The sequence below is a fragment of the Leucoraja erinacea genome, chromosome 39, assembly GCF_028641065.1.
Source record: "Leucoraja erinacea ecotype New England chromosome 39, Leri_hhj_1, whole genome shotgun sequence".
NCBI classification, from domain to species: Eukaryota; Metazoa; Chordata; class Chondrichthyes; order Rajiformes; family Rajidae; genus Leucoraja; species Leucoraja erinaceus.
This window is the reverse complement of record NC_073415.1, coordinates 9,589,770-9,614,862: the sequence shown is the minus strand read 5'-3', so window position 1 is coordinate 9,614,862 and position 25,093 is coordinate 9,589,770. Positions and strand designations below refer to the sequence as shown.

At 40.1% G+C, this 25,093-nt stretch overlaps 1 protein-coding gene across 2 annotated transcripts in view; it reads right to left on the bottom strand.

Moving 5' to 3' along the window:
* Positions 1-9,857: 9,857 nt before the first annotated feature.
* LOC129714397 (uncharacterized) overlaps positions 9,858-25,093 on the bottom strand; it is a 32,254-nt gene continuing 17,018 nt past the window's right edge. The window contains exons 6-9 of one of the 2 annotated variants that reach the window (XM_055663977.1): positions 20,863-21,012; positions 17,734-17,815; positions 15,288-15,317; positions 9,858-13,641 (exon numbers count right to left, since the gene is read on the bottom strand). In XM_055663977.1, coding sequence (XP_055519952.1) covers positions 15,302-15,317; positions 17,734-17,815; positions 20,863-21,012 — 248 coding nt within the window. In that variant the 3' untranslated portion in view covers positions 9,858-13,641; positions 15,288-15,301. The remainder of the gene's footprint in view (positions 13,642-15,287; positions 15,318-17,733; positions 17,816-20,862; positions 21,013-25,093) is intronic. The other variant, XM_055663976.1, reaches the window with a different exon arrangement.

The window sequence follows — 25,093 nt, the reverse complement described above, 5'->3', positions numbered from 1 at the left end:
TGTCCTTTCACAGGAGTACAGACTGGTTTAACTGGAAACTCGGTAAATAAAGGCACATTAGAATAAAGAGGCACAGCCCCAAAGGTAATTATTTTTATTGTTAGATCACAGGCAGTTTTTTAAAAAACATATCACATTTTATTTCATAACAAATGCTCAAGTAATATCACATCCAAAAGCAGTACAACAATTCTCCCCTGAATACATTTGCAGTAAATAATTCAGATTCAGATTCAGATTCAATTTAATTGTCATTGTCAGTGTACAGTACAGAGACAACGAAATGCATTGAACTACAGATTGGAACCTCTGATACGCTGAAAAACAATTTGTGGTTGACTTTATGTAATAATCTTTCGCCATTAGTCTCTTCTGAAACTTCAAGTGCACTAATCAGCAACACTCAGCTGGCGAGTCTTATCAGTCACAGATTATGTCTTCTCAGATAGAGCCCGCAGAGTACATTTCCCCCTGTTATGGACCTGTCCCACTGTAAGAGGTAATTCAACAGTTCTCCCGAGTTTTCCCGATTCAAACTCGGAGAATGTCTGTAGCGGGTCCGTAGGAGTTCGCGAATGTCTCATTAATGGTAGGTACTTGGGAAATCCGTAAACTCGTGACGTTTTTTCAACACTGTGAAAAATGTCCATGAGTAAAAAAAAAAAAAACTCGTGATGAAAAAAATGTTTGCTTTTTACTCGTACGAGCCGCTACGAGACATCCACGAACTCCTACGGACCTGCTACTGACATTCTCCGAGTTCGAATCAGGGGAAAACTCGGGATAGCTCTTGAATTACCTCGTACAGTGGGACAGGCCCTTTAGTAAAACATAAAGTGTTGGACTAACTCAAGGGTCAGGCAGCATCTCTGAAGGACATGGATAGGTGAGGTTTCAGGTCAGGACCCTTCTTCAGACTGTCCTGACCTAAAGCGTCACCACTCCGGAGATGCTGCCTGACCCGTTGAGTTACTCCAGCACTTTGTGTTCGGTGCAAAGTTCCGGCACCTGCACTTCCTTGTATCTCCATCTTGCCACTGCTAGTTATTGAGCCGTTAGGCATACATACCAGCATATTTCCACATCATCAGTGGAAATAAATTATTCCATAAAAGATATACAAATCTTATCTATGGCCTAATCTCAAGGGCTGTTTTTGTAAGGGAATCAAGGCACTGAACATATTAAAAAGATTGCACCATGAGGGTTCAGGATATATCATGGTGCCGGTCAATCAATTATGGCAATGCAACAAGTTGCCAAAGGCATCAAATGGGGGCAAGAGATAGATAGCTGCGGCAGATAAGATGAAGTAGAAATACATGAAGAGGGGGGGGAACTTGGGAATGTTAATGGAAATCCCTTGAAGACAATCGCATTACCGTCCCAGAGGTGCTGGACATATGAAGGGAGAACAATCTCCTTGGACTGATCAGATAGATCCAAGAACACTGTGGGAAGCTTGGGAAGAAATTGCAGGAGTAATGACTGAAGTACACAAATCATCATTAGACACGGGTGAGGTGCTGGAAGATTGAAGGTGGCGAAAATTTGTGCCTCCATTTAAGAAAGGCTGCAATATCTAGGAACTGTAGACCACTAAACCTAACATCTACGGTAGAAAAGGTACTGGAGAGGATTCCAAGGGGGAAGATATACCCATTTGGAAAAACAGGAGTGAATTAGATACTGTGTTTTACTCAATAGTGTTAGCACCTACCCCCCCCCCCCCCCCCCCCCCCCCCCCCCCCCATCCCCCACCCTCCCACATGGCATCTGCAGGGCAGAGAGAAAAAAAAATGGTGGCCACTCCGTCCTCAATTTGGCCTAACAAGTCCACAAAGACCAAAGAGTAACTCAGCGGGACAAGCAGTATCTCTGGAGAGAAGGATTGGGTGATGTTTCGGGTCAAGACCCTTCTTCAGGCGTACAAACCAGCACGTCTTTGGAATGCGGGAGTACATACAAACTCCGCACAGACAGCACACATAGTCAGGCTCGAACCCAGGTCTCAGGTGCTGTGAGGTAACAGCTCTACTGTTGCACCACCCCAGATAATTTGATGTCATTGAATATGGAAGGGATGTTGTCCAACTGCTGAAGAGAGCACTATTCACACCCTGAACTGTAGAATATAAATGTGAAAATGGCTGAATACTTCTCTGGAGTTCTGCAGATGGAATTTTTAAACTGAAACCATCTGGAATTTGAGAAGTAGCCAAAAATGAAGTGCTAGGTTCAGTCCTGCCAAACCCTTCAGTAATTGGTTGTAACTAGAAAATTGAGAGTTATCAGTATAACTATTAATTTGAACATGATTTCACCTCGAGACATCAGCACTACATGAGAAAGATCGATAATCTTTAGCCAATGAATGGAAAGCTCACAATGTGCAAACATTCTTTTTATTATTTCCTCACTATTTCCTGATAAAGTCACAGCATCTGTTAAGAATTTCCGATCCACGTCTCCTCCCTGGTTACAGTTCCAGTAAAGTGGACTAAAGATAGTGCAGCACATTTATGTTTCAATTTCACAAATAACTATATTTGTATTAAAATTACGTACATGTACAAAAAAATAAGTGCATGGCTGCATAAATTTGGTGAGTTTTTACTCACAATGTATTTTGCTCTATGCAGCAATGATGATGTGGGGCGGCACAGTGGTGCAGAGATAAGAGTTGCTGCCTTATACTGGTCAGTGTGGACTCGGTGGGTGGAAGGGCCTGTTTCCACATTGCATCTCTAAACTAAACCAATGTCTAAACAGCAGTAATGTTAGCACATTTGTGTGAATAATGCACCAGAGTTGACCCCGTAAGATAATAAAAAAACGAATTATTTGAGGGGCTTCCACATTGGATCCAGCACCTCAATATCCGATGGCAATAAGAATCTAGGCTGCAGTCCTTCTCACAGAGCATCTGCATTAGCTGCACCGAGATTCAGTGCATCCGTAAGCAGGTATTCCTGCAGCCTGGATTGTGCCAGCCAGCAGCATTCTCTTACAGACTAGAAGATGAACAAGTTTCAGGCTGACCAATGAGCGCCTTTCAACAAGTTGATGATCTTACAGCCACACTTGCTGTTCATCTTTATACACATTCCTGCAAACAACCCATAGATCAGAGTCTTACTGCACAACTGCTCAGGATGAACCATGGCAAGACACCTTGCATCCTGTTCCAACCATGTTTTGCAAATAGACAGTCCGCATCGAGGTGGGTGACCATCTCCACTTCATTGCAGGAGGATAGCAGGCATTGGGAGTGTGATTTTGATGGTATTGGAAGGATTGAACAGGAAAGTTCCCTCTCACTGCCAGCCGAGGGAGGTCTTTGCGTCTGTTGGCAAGTTCTGGTGAAGCGGCTTTCTACAACATGATCTGGATAGTCTGCTCAGGCAACCACCCCACAGGATACATTTTGTCTTTGTTCCGCAGTGGTGGGTGGAACAATGACGTGGTGGTAGAGCTGCTGCCTTACAGCGCCAGAGACCTGGGTTTGATCCTGACAACGGGATCTTGTCTGCATGTTCTCCCATGACCTTCGTGGGTTTTCTCTGAGATTCGGTCCATAGTCTTTTAAGTCTTGGCGATTCATGTGCTCTTCCAGATAAGTTTTAAATGCGAGTACCTGCCTCCACATCTTCTCAGGCAGCGCTGACGTACAGATTGAAACTACACTGTGATCATTTTTTCTTTTGCTCAGATCTAATCCTCATCCCCATCCCAAACCAATGTCTTCTGGTTTTGGACGTCCTTTATGGAAAAATGTCCTCACTATCAATTCCATCTGTACCCTGCCTAGATTATATTTAAAATGGCACAATCACCGCGAAGGATGCAACAAGCTATCTCTGTAAAAAGTTAATATTACGACAGCGGAAGGTACTGTAGATGCTGAATTATATGGCAGGACTGGACTTTTAGAGTAACTTTGGAGCAAGCAATGCTGTAACAGCCTAGCAGCAACAAGCACTTTACAATGGACATGATCTCACTGCAATAGATAATGCATTTATGGCAGTGCTCTCAGATGCTCACAACAGATTTATTAGGTTGCTAAAAACTTTCAGATTTAATTAACAAATGTAACAATTTAATATCATCAGGAACACAGAACTGACATCAGCTTCCAAATGAAGGCATGAAGTAATGCATGCATTGGCAAACAAGTCCAGCATTACCTCTCAAGCTTGGTCAGAAATGACATTGATTTGTTAATTGATCAGATAGGAGTTTAGTTTAGAGATACAGCATGGAAACAGGCCCTTTAGCCCACCGAGTTCATGCCAACCAGCGATCCACGCACATACCACCGTGATAGGAATGCCGGGATCTGTTATACAAAATGTGCAGAGAACTAACTGAGCTGGTAAATCTACACATATCACAGTAAAATGCTTTAAACCAAATGTTGGAAAGTGATTTTAAAAGACATTTGTCTGAATTATTAACTCTTCTTCCTTTAATCAAAGGTCGGTACCCTACCTTACTAAGCTCCATCCCTGCTAACCCACAGCAGCTATGCATTCATATACCATTACCTTCATGTCAGTCTATATGCATCCTAGTCATTGTTGCTGTTTCAGAATCCATCTCACAAACTGCAGTAGTTCAGAGAGAAGGAGCATCATATTCCAGATAACTAAAGATGACCGATAAATGGCAGCCTTTCCAGCGTCACTCAAATACCAAGAACACAACAACTAATCAACGGTAGATAGACACATAAAGCGGGAGCAACTCAGCGGGACAGGCAGCATCTCTGGAGAGAAGGAATGGGAGACATTTCAGGTCTCCTCTCCAGAGATGTTGCCTGTCCCACTGTTACTCCAGCGTTTTGTGTCTACCTTCGATTTAAACCAGCATCTGCAGCTCCTTCCTACACAACTAGTCAACGATGATAGACACAAATTGCTGGAGTAATTCAGCAGAACAGGCAGCATCTCTGGAGAGAAGGAATGGGAGACGCTTCCGGTTGAGACCCTTTTTCAGACCGAGCCAGTCAATAGTTAGTTACCAGCATCAATTGTGGAGAAACCTATCATCCTACAGAACCATAGACAACTCTGAAGCTCACAGGTAAAATGTGAAGTTCATTTCATTGTTTAAGCCCCAGCTCAGTTACATAAGTGCACATAATTTCTTCCTGCCCCTTGTGTTGGACCGGAATCCAAACGTTTCAGCAACTCTACTGGGACCATCCATACAATATGAACACTAATTAAAACTCAACTCTTCAACTTTATTCTGTCACTTTGGGATTTTTTCTAAACATCCTGATGTTGAAGTCAATTGCAATTTGAAAAAAACAAAAGTTAATATTGCAAACAGATGGAAATTTTAAAGCAAAGGCATTTAAACAGCAGACATGCAAGTTTGGCAAAGACATTTTTCTCTTCTTTTCTAAATTAACATTCTCCCAGTCACAAACCTCACTGCTGGCTTCTTTCAGGGCACAACTTCTTTCTAATCAAGCAAGACCAAAGAGCCTTTAGAGAATTATTGATGTGCACTACAGCTGATGAGATAATCTTCACAAAGATTAATATTTAATCACAACCCTAATGTTTCACATTAACTGTCTTTCTTTCAATTTCTCATTTTGCATTGCATTAGTTGATTTGCCATTATTGCATAGCTGGAAACGCTCCCAAACATATTTGCACACTGGAGCTTCTTCAGCACCGCCAGAGCTGCATTCATCCACACAAGTGCCGGATATTGCAAAAAACAACTGTAAGATTACCTGTAAATATTTGCAAAGGTAAGCTCTAATGCCCTGTGCACACATCTATCTAAAATAAATGACTCACTCCAGTGATTTATAGTGTGACTCAAGGAAAAATTGAGACAGTGTTACTCCAACAACTGCAATTCAGACATATTCCTGCTTCAAATGTCACTACAACTATGCAGGGCAGGTGTAAACTTGTCACGGTTAATAGTCATTCAGACCTAGATCAATAACAAAGAGGCACAGGAGACTACCAATACAGGAATCATGAGCACAAAACAGATAGTATTGGCAAAGGGAAATAAACAGTTATCATTTTGGGTTGAGACCCTTCTCTGGACTCTTACAATTAAATCAGACCAATCATCTTGGAGATTCGCCCAAATGTAGGAAATAACAATAATAAGGAGCAGCAACGTCATGGAAGGATTTGAAAACAAAATTGAGAAATTTTAAATTGAGATGTTGCTCAACAGGGAACCAGCAAGTACTCCGGTGAAAGATGCAGAGAACAGTGTGGCTTAGCACTCAACACAGAAAATAGGTGCAGGAGTGGGCGATTCAACCCTTCAAGCCAACACCGCCATTCAATATGATCATGGCTGATCATCCCAATTCAGTACCCCGTTCCTGCTTTCTCACCATATCCCGTGAATCCCTTGACTCAAGCAGCAGAAGGTTATGGGACCGGCTCCGTCTGGTCTGTCTTGTTGAGTGGAGAGCCATCGGAACTTACTGATCCACATTCCCCCGACATCAGTCAGAAGAAGGGTCTCGACCCGAAACGTCACCCATTCCTTCTCTCCAAAGATGCTGCCTGTCCCGTTGAGTTACTCCAGCATTTTGTGACTACCGTCGATTTAAACCAGCATCTGCAGTTTTTTCTTTCACATTACTGACCTACTTCCTGAACTACATTAATGGTCAGAGATGCAGATTACAAACTGAATTCCATCACAACCACAAACTCATAAGAGTCACGAAGGGAGAATGTGTTTTTTCTTTTATAACACTGCCATTCTTTGCATTGGATTTGTCCCCATAGCCAGCTCCCAAATAGCAAGACTCTGCACAGCATGGACAGCCATGTTTAATTTGAAGCCTCCAACTCACTGGCAAAACTGAAAAAGACTTGGAATGTCTGACATTCATGGGTAAAACTTTTTTTAAAAATATCCATCACCAATTTTTTTTTGATCCAAAAGGTATTTAGGTTATCAATTAAATGAATTTAAATTAACTTTTTTTTTTTTTTTTAAAAACTATCTTCCTCAAAGCCATTTCCCCTTCATTGAAAGAATTGGCAATGCTGAATCTGAGAATTTCTACTGAAACTCCTGGGAAATTGCAGAAAGATCGCTCAACACAAGGGGTGCAATGCCCCAGTGCAGAATCTCAGTGGCCAGAACCTCTAGTGAACTCTGCTCACACGACGAATGTTGCAATTAGCTATCTCGCCCTCCCCACAAAGCAGTTACGCATCACAATCTCAAGTTTCTAGCGTGAAATAAGAGACCACTCAGGAGTACAAAGGATGGGTAAGGTCCAAAGGTAACAAAGACATGGATGAAGGTGTCAGTAGGGGATAAGCTAAGACAGAGCAGTTTTATGTTTTATTCCTCTGAAATCTAAATTATTTAAGTGGATTTCTTCTTACACTTTAGCGATTTCAAACACATGAAGCAACAAATAAAATGTCTGCAGAAAATATTGCACTGGATTTAAATATTAACTCCTTACAAGCATTAAGACACTTTACAGACAGCATTCTAAACAAATGCGCTGACAGCTTCCAACACACATCCTCAAGTTGAGCCATATCTTCAGCACAGTTAATATTTCAATTAAATGTTTATCAATGGCCCCATATTTGAGTTCTCTCCCCATCCTTGTCTGCATTGTTTAATCGGTCATATCCAGAGCACTATAGCAAGCGATCAAAAACCTCTCAATTGTCCATATCTAATAAAAGAGAAAATTAGCCAAAGCATCAGCTCCTGGTTATTATCTGGTGACCTAATGAACAAGTTTAAAGGCAAGGGGGAACTGGACTGGTGCCATGCCTCATCCTTCCACGATAAACAGGGCTATTCCTGTTCACGCCTGAATCTACAAATGTAGCTCTGTCACCTATGCCTACATATTCTGCTGTGCTGCTGCAAATAAGAATTTCATTGTTCTATCTGGGACATATGGCAATAAAACACTCTTGACTCTTACATAAAGAGATTAGTCCCAGTAGAACAGCATACCACAAGAAACTGTACCTTTAAGACAGGACAAAGATGACAGAAACAATTCCATTTAACACTTACAAGCAAATGATGCAACCAGTAAAATACATTCCTTATGATTATCAGGTATTCAAAAATGTCTAAGAAAATGTGAAGGAACAAGATTGAGCAAGTGCAAACAAGCACTTTTGGAGGAACTTTTTCTTTGAATCTCAGGCTCCATGTTGGCGCAGTCACCTTGAATCAGGGATGAAAGAAAACATCCATCCTAAATGAAAATGCTTCAATAAAGAAAACCCATAGTCTGGGGCTCAGATAACAGATCCACGGATTCCAATATCTCTGTGCAACAAAAGGACAATCGCGTACTCTCAAGATACCAACCACATAGCCACAAATAGATTTCAGCTCTCTGCTTATTTAATTTCTTTGCAATAAAACATTGCTTTATTTATGCATCACCATCAACCAGTGACCAACTTTATTGAATCTGTGACAGCTGGTAGAACCGTAAGTGTTTAAAGGATACTGGTCAAGGTACTCATTGGTATGTTATTATGCAGTTTGTCACACAGAGTGTTTAAAGGGTTCACTGTCCATAAATGTATCTTTCAATTTCTCTCATATACAAGACATGTTTTCTTTAAAAATAAGTACAGAGTGAAAATAGATTAGCACTTTAAGCCGGAAGAAGATTCAGAAAGTAAAACAATGACCATCTTTTCCGTTTCACTCTGCATCCTGTCCAAAACTAAACCCCGAGTGAAATCAATCTATTCGCTAGCCAATAAAACTGGGCAATCATGCCTGGAAACTATTAAATACTAACACATGAACAAGACGGAACTTCTTATGAAGTAAATACCAATACTGAAAGAAGAGCTTACCGACCACCTGTTGATATCCTGATTGAATCCTCACTGGGATGCGCTGTGTGACTATCAATATTTAGCTACATCACACACATGCTATTTGCAAATGAGGGAATGTTCCTGTCAATATTTTATTTTTGTAGCGTCCAAATAAGAATATGAAAATGCACGTTTCCAACACGATTTTCTACGGTTGAATAAACAGCTTGCAAAAGTATTACATCTCAACAAGTCCCCTCGTCTTGAGTGGGTCTGTGAGCTGGGATTCACTGTAAATATAAAGTGTGAAGGTCCTTATTCACCCACTGAGCTCAAGCTACTGGGTGGTGAATGTGTGACCCCCCCCCAAACAACAACAACCTGGGGATTGGTGGGGCCCACATCCTGGGGAAGGGCGGCAGCCGCCGACCCCCGCTGGACATTACCGCTTTAAGGGGCACGCCACCGGGTTTTCTCTCGCTCACCGAACTCGGGATGGTCTCCGGTGCCCATGGCTGTTGCTGCTGCTGCTTCTCCCTCCTCCTCAGCCGCCGCCGCCGCCGCCGCTCGCTTTCTCCTCAGACGCGCGCCGCACGCCCCTCACCCCGCCCGTCCCGCCTCCGGTTGCCCCAGCAACCGCGCCCAGGCCCGCCCTGCCCCCCCACCGCGGCCAATCACAGGGCGAACCTCCAGTGATTGACACACGCCCGAAGCAATCGCCGCGCGGAGGGGGCGGGACAAAGCGGGAGATGCCCCGTCCCGTTATGTGACTGGAATGTCAGAGTCAGAGAGTGATGGAAACAGGCCCTTCAGCCCAACTTGCCCATACCGGCCAACATGTCCCAGCTACACTAGTCCCACCTGCCCACGTTTAGCCCATATTCCTTCAAACCTGACCTATACTGGAGAACTGGATATTTTTGGTGCCTTCCCTCACAGTGAATTCTGCTGTGGGGGGACGTTTCATGTTGATTTCTATAGTGTACTGTTTCTGTGTCCTTTTTCTCTTTTTTCTCTTTTTTTGATTTGTATGGATTTATTGCATTGATCTGTTCAATTAATTTAATCAATCTCTGTAAAGCACTTTGGTTCAAATACTGGTTTTGTTGAAAAGTGCTATATAAATAAATATTATTATTATTATTATTATACATGTCGGACTGTAAACGCCTTTCTGGGACTAATTAAATGTTTATCCCTAACTGTAGGGATAAACTAACTGTACAGAACGTTTTTCCTTCTATTATTTATTATGTAAAATGATATGTGTGTTATGATTGTGTTTATAATTTGTTTGGTTGTTTTGTTGTTCCGCGAGCATTGCCACTTTCATTTCACTGCACATCTCGTATGTGTATGTGACAAATAAACTTGACTTGACTTGACTTGTTCTTAAACGTTGGGATAGTCCCAGCCTCAACTACCTCCTCCGGCAGCTCGTTCCATACACCCACCACCCTTTGTGCAGAGTAGACCTAATAGGTGCAGGAGTAGCCCCTCGACCCAGCACCGCCATTCAATGTGATCATCCACAATCAGTTACCCCTCAGATTCCTATTAAATCGTGTCCCCTTCACCTTCAACCTATGCCCTCTGGTCCTCGATTCACCTACTCTGTGCAAGAGACTGTGCATCTACCCAATCTATTCCTCTCATGAATGTGTCGACGCTATTCAGAAGAATGCAAGCTCTGATAAGACTTATGCGCCTTTTTGAGGGGGTTCAGCCAGCAGAACTGAGTGACATTGTAGGCTCCACATTTCCTTGATCATCCTTGCTGGCTTTCTTCTTCTTGCATATGGCGTGCAGACTAAAGTTGGAGGACAACTTGTTCTATTTGATTACGCACAGCAGGTTGATTGCATTCGTCGAAACAGGGCAGACCACGTGAAGGTTGCAATCTCCCTTGCTAGCTTTGATTTTTTCTTTTGCATACCTTTGTTCTTTGCACGTCTTCATACCTCTAGCTTCCCTCCCCTGACTGTCTGAAAGGTCTCGACCCAAAAATTTTCTCCAGAGATGCTGCCTGACCTGCTGAGTTACTCCAACATTTTGTGTCTACCTTGATGACATAACCTTTTGAGTTGGATATCCAGCTCGGAGAGATAATGCTACCAATTCTGCTGGGAGACAATTGGCTGGGTGAAAGACCCACTGGTGTGCTGGATATTTGCTGGTCTTCGGGGCAAGGAGCTGTTCACAATCAGGCTTAAGCGCAGAGGAATATGCTGATAGTTTTGTGGGATTGTCACAAAATGTGTATGGGGAAAAAGTCCACATATTAAGGCCTTATGGCCACTGCAGACAAAGGAGCTTGTATTTAAACCACATCCTCCCCTGGACTGGAAAGAGAGCATATACAAGGAAAATTGATGTCCTGCTGACTTAATGTACTGCAATGTACATTAAGTCACCAGGACATCGTTTTTCCTTACATACTTAATGTAATGTACTGCAAATTTTACACACAAATACTATTTTGTAAATAGTACAAATATTTACAATGAATTAAGATTATTATACAGACTCTACATTGCAATTGGTGGTCATCAAGCTGTGTTTCATTTTCAAGATTTTCTTGCATCTCTGACAGTGATTTTTGGACTACAATTTAGCTAAGAATTAAAAAAAAAACTCGTAAACCTTTTGGTATTGTCTATACTCTGTGTTTAATAATTATTTTACTAACAGAAATGATGTCTCCCTACTTCTATCAGAATGTTATTTGCTTTAACTCTCCCAGCTCTACTTATAGATATCCCACATCAGGAACACAGCTTAGCATGTGATCACATCGCTATTTGTGCAAACTTCCTGTGCATTAGTCAGCAGACTTGCTCCTCTAGTATCTTTACTTTCTATCTTCCATCCACAATGAATGATAATCATTATTCATAAGCACATTATTATCTTTAAACTGATTTGGGCTGTCGTTAGAGAAAGGCATACGTGCATAGCTGGGACATCTTTCCAGTCTATGGTACTTTACAAGAAATGAAATCTTTATTCAGTATTCTGTGCTAACGTAAACAACCTCTGTGCGACAAGCTTCCATACAAACAATATTGAGGAATAAATGTAGGCCAGAACACCGAGTTGAACTTTGCTGCTCGACTTAAAAATAATGCATTTCATGCATAACATTCTTTATGACCTCCTCCTAGTAGAGCAGAGCCTTGACATCATCAAGAATATAGCGTAGCAGCTCCTCCACATTATTGGCCTACATTCTAGTGCTTCATTATCTGGACTGGTATTTGATCAAACAACTTTCATACAAAGTGATGAAAGCTAAGCTATGATATATACAAAATACCGATCCACAAATAGTTCCCAAAGATGATCAATTTGAGTAATTTATAGAGATGTAATATGGGGTTAACCCAAAATAAAAATAAACAATTACATAGAATTAGGTTATTTCAACATTTTTTACGATTTCAATATTATCCGTTACTTCACAAGATCTGGTGATAACATAGGGTTAAACAGTATTACAAACCTCATATTCTATCTTTTCTATTGTTAAAGCACCACAAGTTAAAAAATAGTGACACTTGCAGCATACTAAAGAATAATAAAGCTTTATTTTGTTGATACTTGTGCAACTGTTGGCTGAAATCATATCAATACATTTGGAAACAATAAATGAGGCAACTGTTAACCCTTAATATGCACTTAGTTTTGTTTTCATAGCCCTAACACATTTCATAAGAATTCCTTTGTCCACCGCTATTGATATTTTATTTTAAATCTACCTGCAATAGTAATGCAGCATTGGGCCTGCCAGTAAAATTAAAAGACAGCTCAGTGCACAGCTAGTAGAGCTGCTGCCTCATAACTCCAACCATTTGGTTCAACCCGAACCTCCATTGTTGTGTGTGTGGAGCAATGTATGTTCTCCATGTTACCACATGAGTTTCTTCCAGTTTCCTCCCACATTCCCAAAAGTGCAGGGTAGTAAATGAATTGATCATTGAAATTGCAGGATCAGATGAGTGGCAGAATCTGGTAAAGAACTGATAGAAATGTGGGGGAAATGGATTTGTATAGATGTATATTTGATGGTAACCATGGATTTAGTGGGCAGAACACGCTGTTTCAGTGCTGTATGGCACTTTAATTTAAAAAAGACAAAGTTCTAGAAATAGTTCATCAGCACTCGCAGACTTAGTTTATTTTAGTTTAGAGATATAACGAGGAAACATGCCCTTTGGCCCTCTCATGGCCACCAGGGATGGACAATATATACTAGTTTGTCAGAGTTATCTACACGCCATAAGCAAATAAAGAAAATGTGTAGCGCCTATGTATGTTACAAAAGGCCTCATTATTTGGACCCTTATGTTGAGCAGTGCTAGCACTGCTGCAAACAATGATGGATGGAAAAGTAAATGGGGTCATACATTTCAAAATCTCAGTGTAGCAGAATTCTCCTGAAACTGAGCCAAATTTCCAGGCAGTTACTCAGTACCACAATGAGGGGCTGGTCCCCACCTAATCTTTGATCCTGCACTCATTCCATATACAGTGCTGTTTCAGGCTTTGCTGGATCTGCTTAGTTTGTTAACAGTTTGTGAAAGTGTTGGCTAGCCACAAAATTCCTTCGCAAATAATTGAGTGATTTCAATCATACTTTAGTTCTCAGATTTCTACATTTTGTCCAAAAATGAGTGAATACAAAGCAATCAGTATGAAGAACTTCCTGTTTATAGCTACACACCAACAAAATATACTTTACAAGTGGATAGTTTCCATGTTGTCTGTCCTTGCTGGATGGTGTTTTCTTTCCATCCTGACAAGGTCCAAATTCCTGAAAATTAAGTGAAAAGAAAAGTGAAATAGTTAATCGTTTAGGCCAATTTTTACCCTTTCCCCACTGAGACTGCGTAAAGACTTTTTGCAATTTTTGTTTTGTAGATTTTTTATTCAGAGTAAAATGTTTTTTAAACGATTTTTTCCCCTTTTCTTTCCAAGTCAAGTCAAGTTTATTCATCACATACGAGATGTGCAGTGAAATGAAAAGTGGCAATACTCGCGGACTTTGTGCAAAAAACAAACAAACAAACAACAAACTACAAACAGAATGGAACAGAATCACATATTCTTTTACATATTACATATTGTGGGAGGAAGGAAAAAGGGAAAAAACAGCAATTAAAAAAAACAGTAGAATTTTACAGTAAAGTTAGTCCCTGGTGAGGTAGGAGTTTACAGTCCTAATGGCTTCTGGGAAGAAACTCCTTCTCAACCTCTCCGTTCTCACAGCATGGCAACGGAGGCATTTGCCTGACCGTAGCAGCTGCAACAGTCCGTTGCAGGGGTGGAAGGGTTCTCCCATGATCTTATTGGCTCTGGAGTTACACCTTCTGATGTATAGATCCTGCAGAGGGGCGAGTGAAGTTCCAATAGTGCGTTCGGCTGAACGCACTACTCTCTGCAGAGCCTTCTTTTCCTGGGCAGAGCAGTTCCCAAACCAAATCGTGATATTTCCGGACAGGATGCTTTCCACAGCCGCTGAGTAGAAGCACTGGAGGATCCTCAGAGACACTCTGAATTTCCTCAATTGCCTGAGGTGGTCCTATCAAAGGTCTGGTTTAATGAGGATATGGCACCATTTTAGTGACCACTCATGATACAAAATTGGACAATCAGTGCCCCAGACCATTCCAAGGTGAGATACATGACAACAACATCCATCTCTTTCTCACCAAACGTCCCAGATACACAGTTTCCTGCAGAGTTCACAGTAATTATCAATAGAGGTGCCATGGCCAAGTTCCTCTCTTCCTAACTGAGGGTCAACACTAGCAATTTTTTTCCCAATGAGTTCAACTAATAATGCAGATATCAGGGATGGGACATCTGAGGAGATATGATGTATCCCTATTAAAAGGAGATGACAATGAATCATGCTTCTTTACATCCAAAGAGCCCAAAGGCACTTTAAATTTAGGATTTAAGACAACAAAGGAGATCAAGGGAAGGGGAGATGGCAGGCCAGAAGCAGAATTGGAAAGCTCAGTTGATGCTGTTTTTGAGAAGGCTTTCGAGGATGTAAAGGGGAGAAACAAGATGGGGGAAGTAATGGTTGCAAAGTGCAGCAAAGATAGTTAAGATGAGAACACAGATTTCAAACATTTGCCAGAGTTTCAAGGATTGGAAAAAGAATGTGCAGAATTTCAGGATGTGAAACATCCATCAGAGAGTGTATAAGACAGAATCCCCCTGAACAGTGTTAAATGTAAAAATAATTTGGTACATCTATAGATTGATCAGCTATGAAAAACCAGACAGCAAAGAGGCAGTAATGGTACTGAAATGGAAGCTGAGTAGAACTGACCATTGCAATACCAATCTCAACATAAAAAATATCTTGAGCAACAGAGATGTGGGAATTAGGATGAAGCAGCATCCAGTGTCACTTTACCAAATATCTCTGCAATGTAGATAACTCACCTCACTTTACAAAATCACTTTCGGGTTCGGCTAAAATAGAACGTAAATATGAATTAGAGTTAATGGGAATTAGCATCTAAAAATTTTATAAACAAATAACATTTAATTCCTGGTTTAAAGGTTAAGTCGGTACTAAATAGACAAGGTTTTTGAAAATAGCAGACGCAATGTACTTTTTCAACCAATTAATAATTTTCATTGAAAGTTAATGTCATTGCTGTCCAAATTAAAAGTAACAGAAGTTATGAATTTTCCTTGCAGACAAATTTGAGTGCTAAATGTGGCAGCAATAAATTCAATTACTTCTCTCTGTTGCTGAAAAGATAAATTCTTTCTCTGAGCTGAACAGACCAGGAATGGCCTAAGTTTGAACCTAAACACATTGAGTGAACAGTTTTTCATCACAACAGGATCACGCTATTACTATAGTTTCACCTGTGCACACGATTAAGGACAATGAAACAAGAGTTTAGCTTATAATCTATTTCATAGTTCAAAAGACATGCACTAATATAACGCTCCCTTTAATAGCATCAGAATCAACTTGATATGTGGTAGCAATAAGTCCTGTCCAAACACGTAGTGGATATACCTGGTATTTGAAACAAATCCTTTCACCTCATTTGCAACAGAAACTCTTTCTCTTTCCATTATGAAGGAAATGTCCTGCAGGCTAAATGTAGAAATGTCAATTAGGAATCTTCAATTAGGTCTTGTTCAAGATGTTGCAGGCTATCCACATGACTGCCACTGATACATTTAGGGCCAACAGCTGTTTCTATGCATGATTATAAAAAGGTTTGTAGGATTTCAGCCAATTTGGAGCTGCAGATTTGATGTGTTTGTAGTTTCAAATAGCCAGGACCTTCCAGCACTTAACCCCTCATTGTATGTTTAATGGTGTGACGTTGGAAAATACTTCAAGTCAAGTCAAGTCAAGTTTATTTGTCACATACACATACGAGATGTGCAGTGAAATGAAAGTGGCAATGCTCGCGGAACAACAAAACAACCAAACAAATTATAAACACAATCATAACACACATATTATTTTACATAATAAATAATAGAAGGAAAAACGTTCTGTACAGTTAGTCCCTGGTGAGAAAGGCGTTTACAGTCCGAATTGCCTCTGGGAAGAAACTCCTTCTCAACCTCTCCGTTCTCACTGCATGGCAACGGAGGCGTTTGCCTGACCGTAGCGGCTGGAACAGTCCGTTGCAGGGGTGGAAGAGGTCTCTCATGATTTTGTTTGCTCTGGAGTTGCACCTCCTGTTGTATAGTTCCTGCAGGGGGGTGAGTGAAGTTCCCATAGTGCGTTCGGCCGAACGCACTACTCTCTGCAGAGCCTTCTTGTCCTTGGCAGAGCAATTCCCGAACCAGATGGTAATGTTCCCGGACAAGATGCTTTCCACTTGTAACTATTGAGGTCATAACTATGTGGATTTAAATGTACAGCTTTTTATTCCAAACAAAGCATTACTTTACATGGGGATGAGTTTTGTTCCTGAAATGTTACACTTGACTGGTGTTTTATATTTAATTGTTGGGACTAGTACAACATATGGAGGTATCAAACTTTGTTTTTCCAAGTTACTTCTGCTAGCTTCTGTATGTTCAGTGAGAATTTTATGTTCTTCAGGTTATTGGAGACAACAATTTTAAAGCAGTACTCTGATTTGATATTCAAGTAAGAGAGAAATATCACATTACTTTGGAATGTGGAAGGATTTCATGAAACAGAACTCCAAAAAACAAAAATCTATTTTGAGTGCCAGTTTTATAATCTCAATGGAGGATATTTGTGATAGAAGTGCTACATTATCTCTAAAGATGAGTTTTGTGATCTTGCAGTGCAGCAATATGGCAAGAGTAAAAATTAAAAGGATTGTTCTTTAAATGGCCTATGGCGGGGCTATAATTTTCCTTCCATGAGTGATTGATGGATGTAGAGTTTTCAGATAATTCAGCATGTTGGTCAATAGATTAAAGGAAGCTTAACAGGCAAATGACTTGGTTAATAAAGGTAAGGAGTCCATGGTTATATGTTTTTTTTTGAGGGGGGGGGGGGGGGGAACAGGCTAATGACTGCAATCTGTCAACATTATTTCTCAATTTCCATTATGTGCATGGAATAACTTCTGGAAAGGATTAAGCTGAGACATGATCCCCCTCGTACAACAGATCCACTGTTGCTTATAAATAATCATGGCTGCTGAGGGGTAAGATAAGGTGCAACATCAAGGCAAGATTCCTATTTGGTGATCATTAGCTTGATTTCAATATTGCAATGCCCTTAAGAGGTCTGACATTTCTCAGAAGATAGGCATTATCCTTTGAGTCAAGAAAAAAAAATCAAATTTCCTTAAGTCATAGCAATGCTTATATTTGATAATTTGTAATTTTACAGTATGTTAATGGTATGCAATGTATAAATAATACTTACATTTTATTTATAACCCGTCTCGGTACAAAGAACCATGCTAGGATCAGTAAAATAGAAAAACCAATAAGAACACCTAAAATAACTGGAAAGGAAGAAAAGGGAGTTAGTGAAACAGAAATTATTTAGCTTTATCAGTCCTGTTACATCAACAGCAATGGGTAGATATATATTACCTAACATCTATATTCTTAAAATACCTCTGTTGAAAAGATATATGGTGTATGGAAGGCATTTTTACAACTCTAAATGTTGCACGTCATTATCCCTGCGTTGAGAAGGACCCACAATTTTGTCTAAGGTTACTATTTTGGATACATGATCAATCATCTGGTTGTACAGATTATCTGTCCACTCATGGCAAAAAAAGTGGTGAAAAAACAAAGTGTGTAAATTACCCTCTTTCCAGAGGCCTAGACTGATGATTCTAAGCCCCATCAAAATAGCTGGGAAATTTAGTTTCAGTTAATTAAATAAAAAGGCTAGTGTCAGGGAAGATAATTATAAGGGACAGATGTTAAATGTAGACTTTGTCAGCAATACGTGTCCTGTGATTAAATTATTAAAAGATACAAATGACATGTGAGGTATGTCATTCCATACCTCTCTTTGTGTTAAAGTAGCTCTTTTCCCATTAGCAACAGGAGACTAGTATTCATGTTACCAGTTGTACAACCTCTTTACATAAGAGGTAAATGCCAAGCATCCAACAGTGTCCAGGTTTCATTGTTGAAGAAAATAGGAGCAGAGGCACTGTGCAATTCTGATCTCCACTTCTTGTCATTCATTAACAACCCAGCATGAAGACAATATATTTTTTGCTTATCAGGAAAGATGCCTTTAAAACATAAGAGATGGAATAAAGACCAGACCATGTGGCCCCTTGTGCATGCTCAGCCATGGCTAATCATTTACCCTAGTGGGATTTTCCTGTGCTAACCTCATATTATAATTACCATATTAATAAAAAGTTTTCAATTTCTACCTTGAACTACAGCAACTGAGCCTCCCCAGCTCATTCAGACTGAGAATTTCTAAGATTCACCACCCTCTGGGTGAAGGAATTTTCTGTCTTGAATCAATGACCCCGTGATTGTGAGCCCTGGTTCTAAAACACACCAACCTGTGGAAACATTAACCCTGCATCCATGCTGTCAAGCGTGTCAGTCTGTATGCATCAATGACAGGACATTATCCTTAGGTCATGCAACCAGACCTCTGCTCAATATATTCCAGGCATAACTACAACTCTATACATTTGGAGCAGGACACCTCCACTCTTGTACTCAAATCATCCTGAAGTAAACAGCAACATACCATTTGTCTTCCTAACTCTCTCCTACACTCACATGCTCCCCACAATTCATGAGCAAGAACATCCAATTCCATCTGTATCCAATCTTTCAATTACTTGTGTAAAAAGTACTCTGATAACTAGTTTTTCTCTCAAAAAGTGGATAGCATTTACTCTAATTGCCATGTCCTTGCTTATATAATCAGTCGACATCTCTGTGAAACCTCTCTGTACCCTCCTCACAGCCCACACTGCCACCTAGCTTTGTGTTATCAGCAAACTAGTTTATATTACATTTTTTCCCCATAGGGGACAAAATATAATATCAATAATTTTGCTGATTAATACATTGGATGAGGGGACAAAATGTAATATAACCAAGTTACATGGGGCTCCAGCAGCAATCTCTATGGCATCACCCTAGTCATTGCCTTCCAAACTTCAAAATCATTAGCTTATTTCTACCATATATTTTTGTTCAATAGTCAATCCCCAATCCACTGCAGTGTATTGGCCCTAATAATGTGCACTCTCAGTCTGATTAATAATTGATTACTTTTATTGTTATTTTCTGGATTTAGGAAGTGCAAACAATGCCTTGTATTGCTGGTTTCCCAATTGCCCTAGGGAAGGCGGTGGCAAGCTGCTTTCTTGAATTGGCTTTAACTATTCCATTACGTAACCTCAAAATTTAAACACCCAGTTTGCCCTTATCCATGTTGCCAACTGCAGTCTGAAAAACTCTTACCAGTCCTATTTTGTCAGGACACTATAACCCGCTTTAACAAAAGGTTTGAACAGTCTTCCCGATTACTCATGTTAGGCCAACTGGTGTTATAGTTCCCCGTTTTCTCTCTCTTCCTCCTTTCTTTAAACTGGAGTAACATTTGCTACCACCCAACAGTGCGAACCGTTCTGTAGTTGTGAAATTTTGTAAGATGACAGCTACTGCATTCACTATCTCCATTTCTGCCTCCTTTAAAACACTAGGTTTGCAAATGACCAGATCCTGCAGATTTATTACTTTTCAGTCCCATTTATTTAATCTCTATTAATTGTACACCGTTATATTTGAACTCTCTTTTCATTCTAGACTTGCTGTTGTCTTCTATTTCTGGGAGGATTTTTGTCCCTTCTCAATTAGGTTATCAAAAAATATTTGTTTAATTTTTCTGTCATTTCCATATTTCTCCAGTGTAATTTCTCCTGTCCCTTGTAAAGACCTGCATTAATTTTAACTATTCTTTTGGTTTTAAGAGTAAACAAGATCTTACAATCAGCTTTTGTGTTTCTCTCTCCCTCAAGCACATATTCGATTTCCTTGTTCCTATCAATGTCCTGGTCATCCTTCAATTAATCTGTAATTTTCCCACATCCCAATTCTTTGGCAACAAAAGAAAGTTGTTTAGGTTATATGTTTCTTGATAGCCATGGATGGACAGCTTTTTCTATTTGAATTACCTTAAAGAGATTTACATTGCTTTAAAAGACGTGTTCCTTAAATTTACCAATATAACGCTTTTACCAGTTAATTAGAGCTGTTTAGAATGATAGCTGTAATTGTGGGGGGCGGAGAGCTAAGATCAGTCTAATTTTTCAAAATAAGTAATGTTTGATGAAGTAATTGGCCCTGGTGCTCTAAATAAACTGACTAAGCATTAGTACCAAAATGTGGGGCACACATGTGCACTGCCTGAGTGAAGTCTGCTACACGATTTTACCAGGTTGTATGCAAAACAAAGCATTTCATTGTACCTTGGTACATGTGACAATAAAGTATCATTGAATCATTGGAGTTCTATGAGGTATTCATAATTTCCAGCCAATTCACCACTTACTGAGAACGATTATTCTGAAGCGTCTTTGCCCAACTACCCAGTAATCATCGTGATCGTCAGTTGACTTTTGTTCTTTGACATGGTTTTGTTCATGTTCTTGACCAGTATCGTGGTGCTTATTAGCTTGCCTTGCCTTTTCATCTTCCAAGTCTGGAAAATAAGGAACAATTACTTTAGGCAGCAATTGAAGTTTTAATATCCAAACAGGAATATAAAAGTGTAGGTGGTCAAAAATTTGAAAATTAAACATTCTGGACTTACAAACAGGTCAGGATATATTTGAGCATGTTTTTACTAAATTTTAGTCAAGCTTTAATACTGATTAAAGAATAATTATTTTAAATTATCCTGTCCCATTCCTTAAGTCACATGAGAAAGACAAAATTGGATACAAAATCTGGCTATACAGAATTTGAGGTCCATGATCAGTGGTGGTCCTCAAGAATCAGTGCTGCGATCGGTTGTTTCTATTGTAAATAAATGATGGATGAAAATATAGATGATCTAATTATTAAGTCTGCAGGCAACAAAAAAAAATGGCAGAATTGTAAAATAGTTGTCAAAGAATACAGCAGGATATGGATCAATTGGAAATTTTGACAGACAAATGACAGATGGAATTCAATCCAGCTAAGTGTTAGGTGATGTATTTTGGGAGGTCAAATGCAAGAGGAAGGTACACAGTAAAGGTAGGACCCCCAAAAGTATTGATATACAAAGCGATCTTGGGATTCAAGACCGCCTTGAAAGTCACAACACAAGTGGATAGGATGGTAAAGGAGGAATACATTATGCTTGACTTCATTGGTTGGACACTGTGTATAAAAAATTGGAATGTCACAATGAGCTTGTTAACTCCTCAAAATATTCTCTTAAATTTTTGACAATTTCTTAAAATTGTTTATTTTTCTTTTTTATCCACTTTTCTTCTTCTCTTGAAAAGTCACTAACAAGTGACAAAATACTGTTCCATGGGCACCTGTAGTTTTGTAATATTCTATACAAACATTCTTCCTTTATATGCGAACCACATTGTGTCTTGCATGGACAATCATAATTAATCAAACTACTTTCTGCTCCTTATGCACCTTTCACTGGATAACGAGCAAGACTGGCAAAAAGGCTCATGTAGTAATAATAGACAGATATTCATCAACAATACAGGCAAAGAATTGACACTGGTCTTATCAGTGCCAGTGAGAGCAAAAACTGCATCCATTCAGCACAATGAAACACTTCATAGTATTCCATGCTGTCTAAAAAAATGTCACTATGTTAAGACTAAAAATCCTCCATTGAATGTGAGAAGCACATACATATTTTCAATAAAATAACATGTATTCAAAGACCCACTTCAGAAATCTGTGCACATACATGTATGCTGACGTCCAAGTCCAAGTTACATTTATTGTCATATGCACCAATTGGTGCAGTGAGATTTGATTTACCGTACAGCCATACGAATAAAAAGAACACAATACATGATGGAATTTAACATGAACATCCCCACACAGGTCTCCCACTGTGAGGGAAGGCAATAAAGTTTAGTCATCTTCCTCTTCCTGGGAGCAGTTCTGGGGAGCAATATAGTATTTTATTTTTGAGAGGTCAGAAAGACTACAAAGTCTAATGTCTTAGTATTCTGTGACTACCTGGCAATTACCACAATGCCGATCGTGGACCTTATCGCAGGGAATGTCTGATGCTTCACCAACAGTCATAATAGTGAATTAAAGTTGAAAAAAATGCAGATGATATGAATCATTAAAATGATATGAAAACATTAAAAATGCTGCAAAATTCAGCAATTCAGGCAGCATTTGTGAAATTTCATTTCAATTAATGGATATTATTAAAGCAGAGATTGATAGGTTCTCGGTTAGTGTCAAAGGTTAAGATGAGAAGGCAGGAGAATGGGATTGAGAGAGAAAAGTAGATTAGCCATGATCAAATGCAGAGGAGACTCAGTGGGCTAAATGGTCTAATTCTGTTCCTATATCTTATGACCTTATGAACATTTCAGGTATGCAACTTTGTTAGAATTGAGTTGATTATTGGAAGTAAACGTTTTTTCGGACATCAGAAGGATACGTAAAGCAGCAAAGGTGCAATTTGTTTCTCAGCTAGCTTGCTGCTGCATGAGAGACATCTCCACTACTTTATCTTTATCAACCCGATGTTTAAAGAATGACAATAACAGAAACGGTGTCATTTGGAAATCAATAGTGAAGATCTCAAAGAAATCACAAAGAAACCTCTATTCAATCCATCTGAAGAACCAACCTGAAAATGCTAAATGCATTTCGTTGTCTCTGTACTGTACACTGACAATGACAATTAAAATTGAATCTGAATCTGAATCTGAATCTGAAGAGACCCAATCAATAGGAGCCACAGAATGTCCCAAATTACTGGTCTGACCTGAAAACGACCTTAATTAACACAGCCAATAATAATAATAATAATAATACATTTTATTTATGGGCGCCTTTCAAGAGTCCCAAGGACACCTTACAAAAATTTAGCAAGTAGAGGAAAAACATGTAAGCGGAATGGTATAAATAGTAGAGACATGACTAGTACACAAATTAAAGACAGAATTCAATTCAAAACACAATATGAGGCAATTCAAGCACAGATGAAAAGGGTGGGGGACGTGGGGCTAAGGATAGGCAGAGGTGAAGAGATGGGTCTTGAGGCGGGACTGGAAGATGGTGAGGGACACGGAATTGCGGATCAGTTGGGGGAGGGAGTTCCAGAGCCTGGGAGCTGCCCTGGAGAAGGCTCTGTCCTCAAAACTGCGGAGGTTGGATTTGTGGATGGAGAGGAGACCGGCTGATGTGGATCTGAGGGACCGTGAGGGTTGGTAGGGGGAGAGGAGGTCAGTGAGATATGGGGGGGGGGGGCAGATGGTGGAGGGCTTTGTAGGTGAGGATCAGGATTTTGTAGGTGATCCGGTGGGAGATGGGAAGCCAGTGAAGTTGTTTGTGGACTGGAGTGATGTGATGCCAGGATTTGGTGTGGGTGGTGAGTCGGGCGGCTGCGTTCTGGACCAGTTGGAGTCGGTTGATGTAGGTGGAGCTGATGCCAAGGAGAAGTGAGTTGCAGTAGTCCAGTCGGGAGGAGATGAAGGCATGGATGAGTCTTTCAGCAGCGGGAGGTGTGAGAGAGGGTCTGAGTTTGGCGATGTTGCGGAGGTGAAAGAAGGAGGTTTTAATGACATGGCAGATGTGAGGCTCAAGGGAGAGGGTGGAATCAAAGATCACGCCAAGGTTGCGGGCCTGGGGAGACAGTGGTGCCGTCGGTGGTGAGAGTGGGGTTATTGATTTTGCTGAGTGTGGATTTGGAGCCTATGAGCCAAGAACCCCTCTTGCTCTCCATGAGACCACTGAGAATGGTCTGGTAACAACGACCAAGAGATCTGGAAGCTAATACACTAATAATGCAAGGCATCCTTATACTAGAAGCGCCATCATACATGCAACACACTTTTGGACTGAAAGCACCCTCAATGGAGGCTAAAACAGACTTGAAGGTCAAGGTCCATACAAAACATGGCCTAGAGGACAGATAGTATGTGCAGGAAATTTGATAGCTGTAACCATAACATAGATCTTTCAGCACTGTAAGACAATCTGTGAATCCAATGTCCAAGTAGAAAAGAATGAAGCCAATAGGAATGTCAATAGCTGAAGAAAAATGAGAGGATCAGCAACTGCTGGATAGAGCACTTCTAAGATCCCATGTTTCTCATATAGCAATACACCAGAAAGTGGCACCAAAACTTATTGTATAGCTTAGGTGGAACTAAATCTGAGCAAGGACTTTCCAGCACGATCATTAAATCTCAAGTGATTTTGACATCAACATCCAAAAGGTCGCTCGTGTTAACCACTGTGTTTAATGGTTCATTTTCATATTTCACATGCTGTTTCCCTCTCTATATCATTTACAGCAAATGTTTATTTTTACACTACAACAATTCCTCTATTGAAGGTCAAATGTAAGAGAAAATAACACAATAAATGGCTGGAAACATTTATGTACAGAGGAATCACTTGTTCTGATTCATAGCTCCCTGAAAGTAGCAACATGTAGATAGGATGGTAAAAATGCCATACAGCATAGTTGCCTTCATCACTCATGGGGTGAGGGGTTGAGTATAAAAGTCAGAAACTGATGTTGAGTATAAAAGTCAGGAAGTGATGTTACAGATGTATAAAGCTCTGGT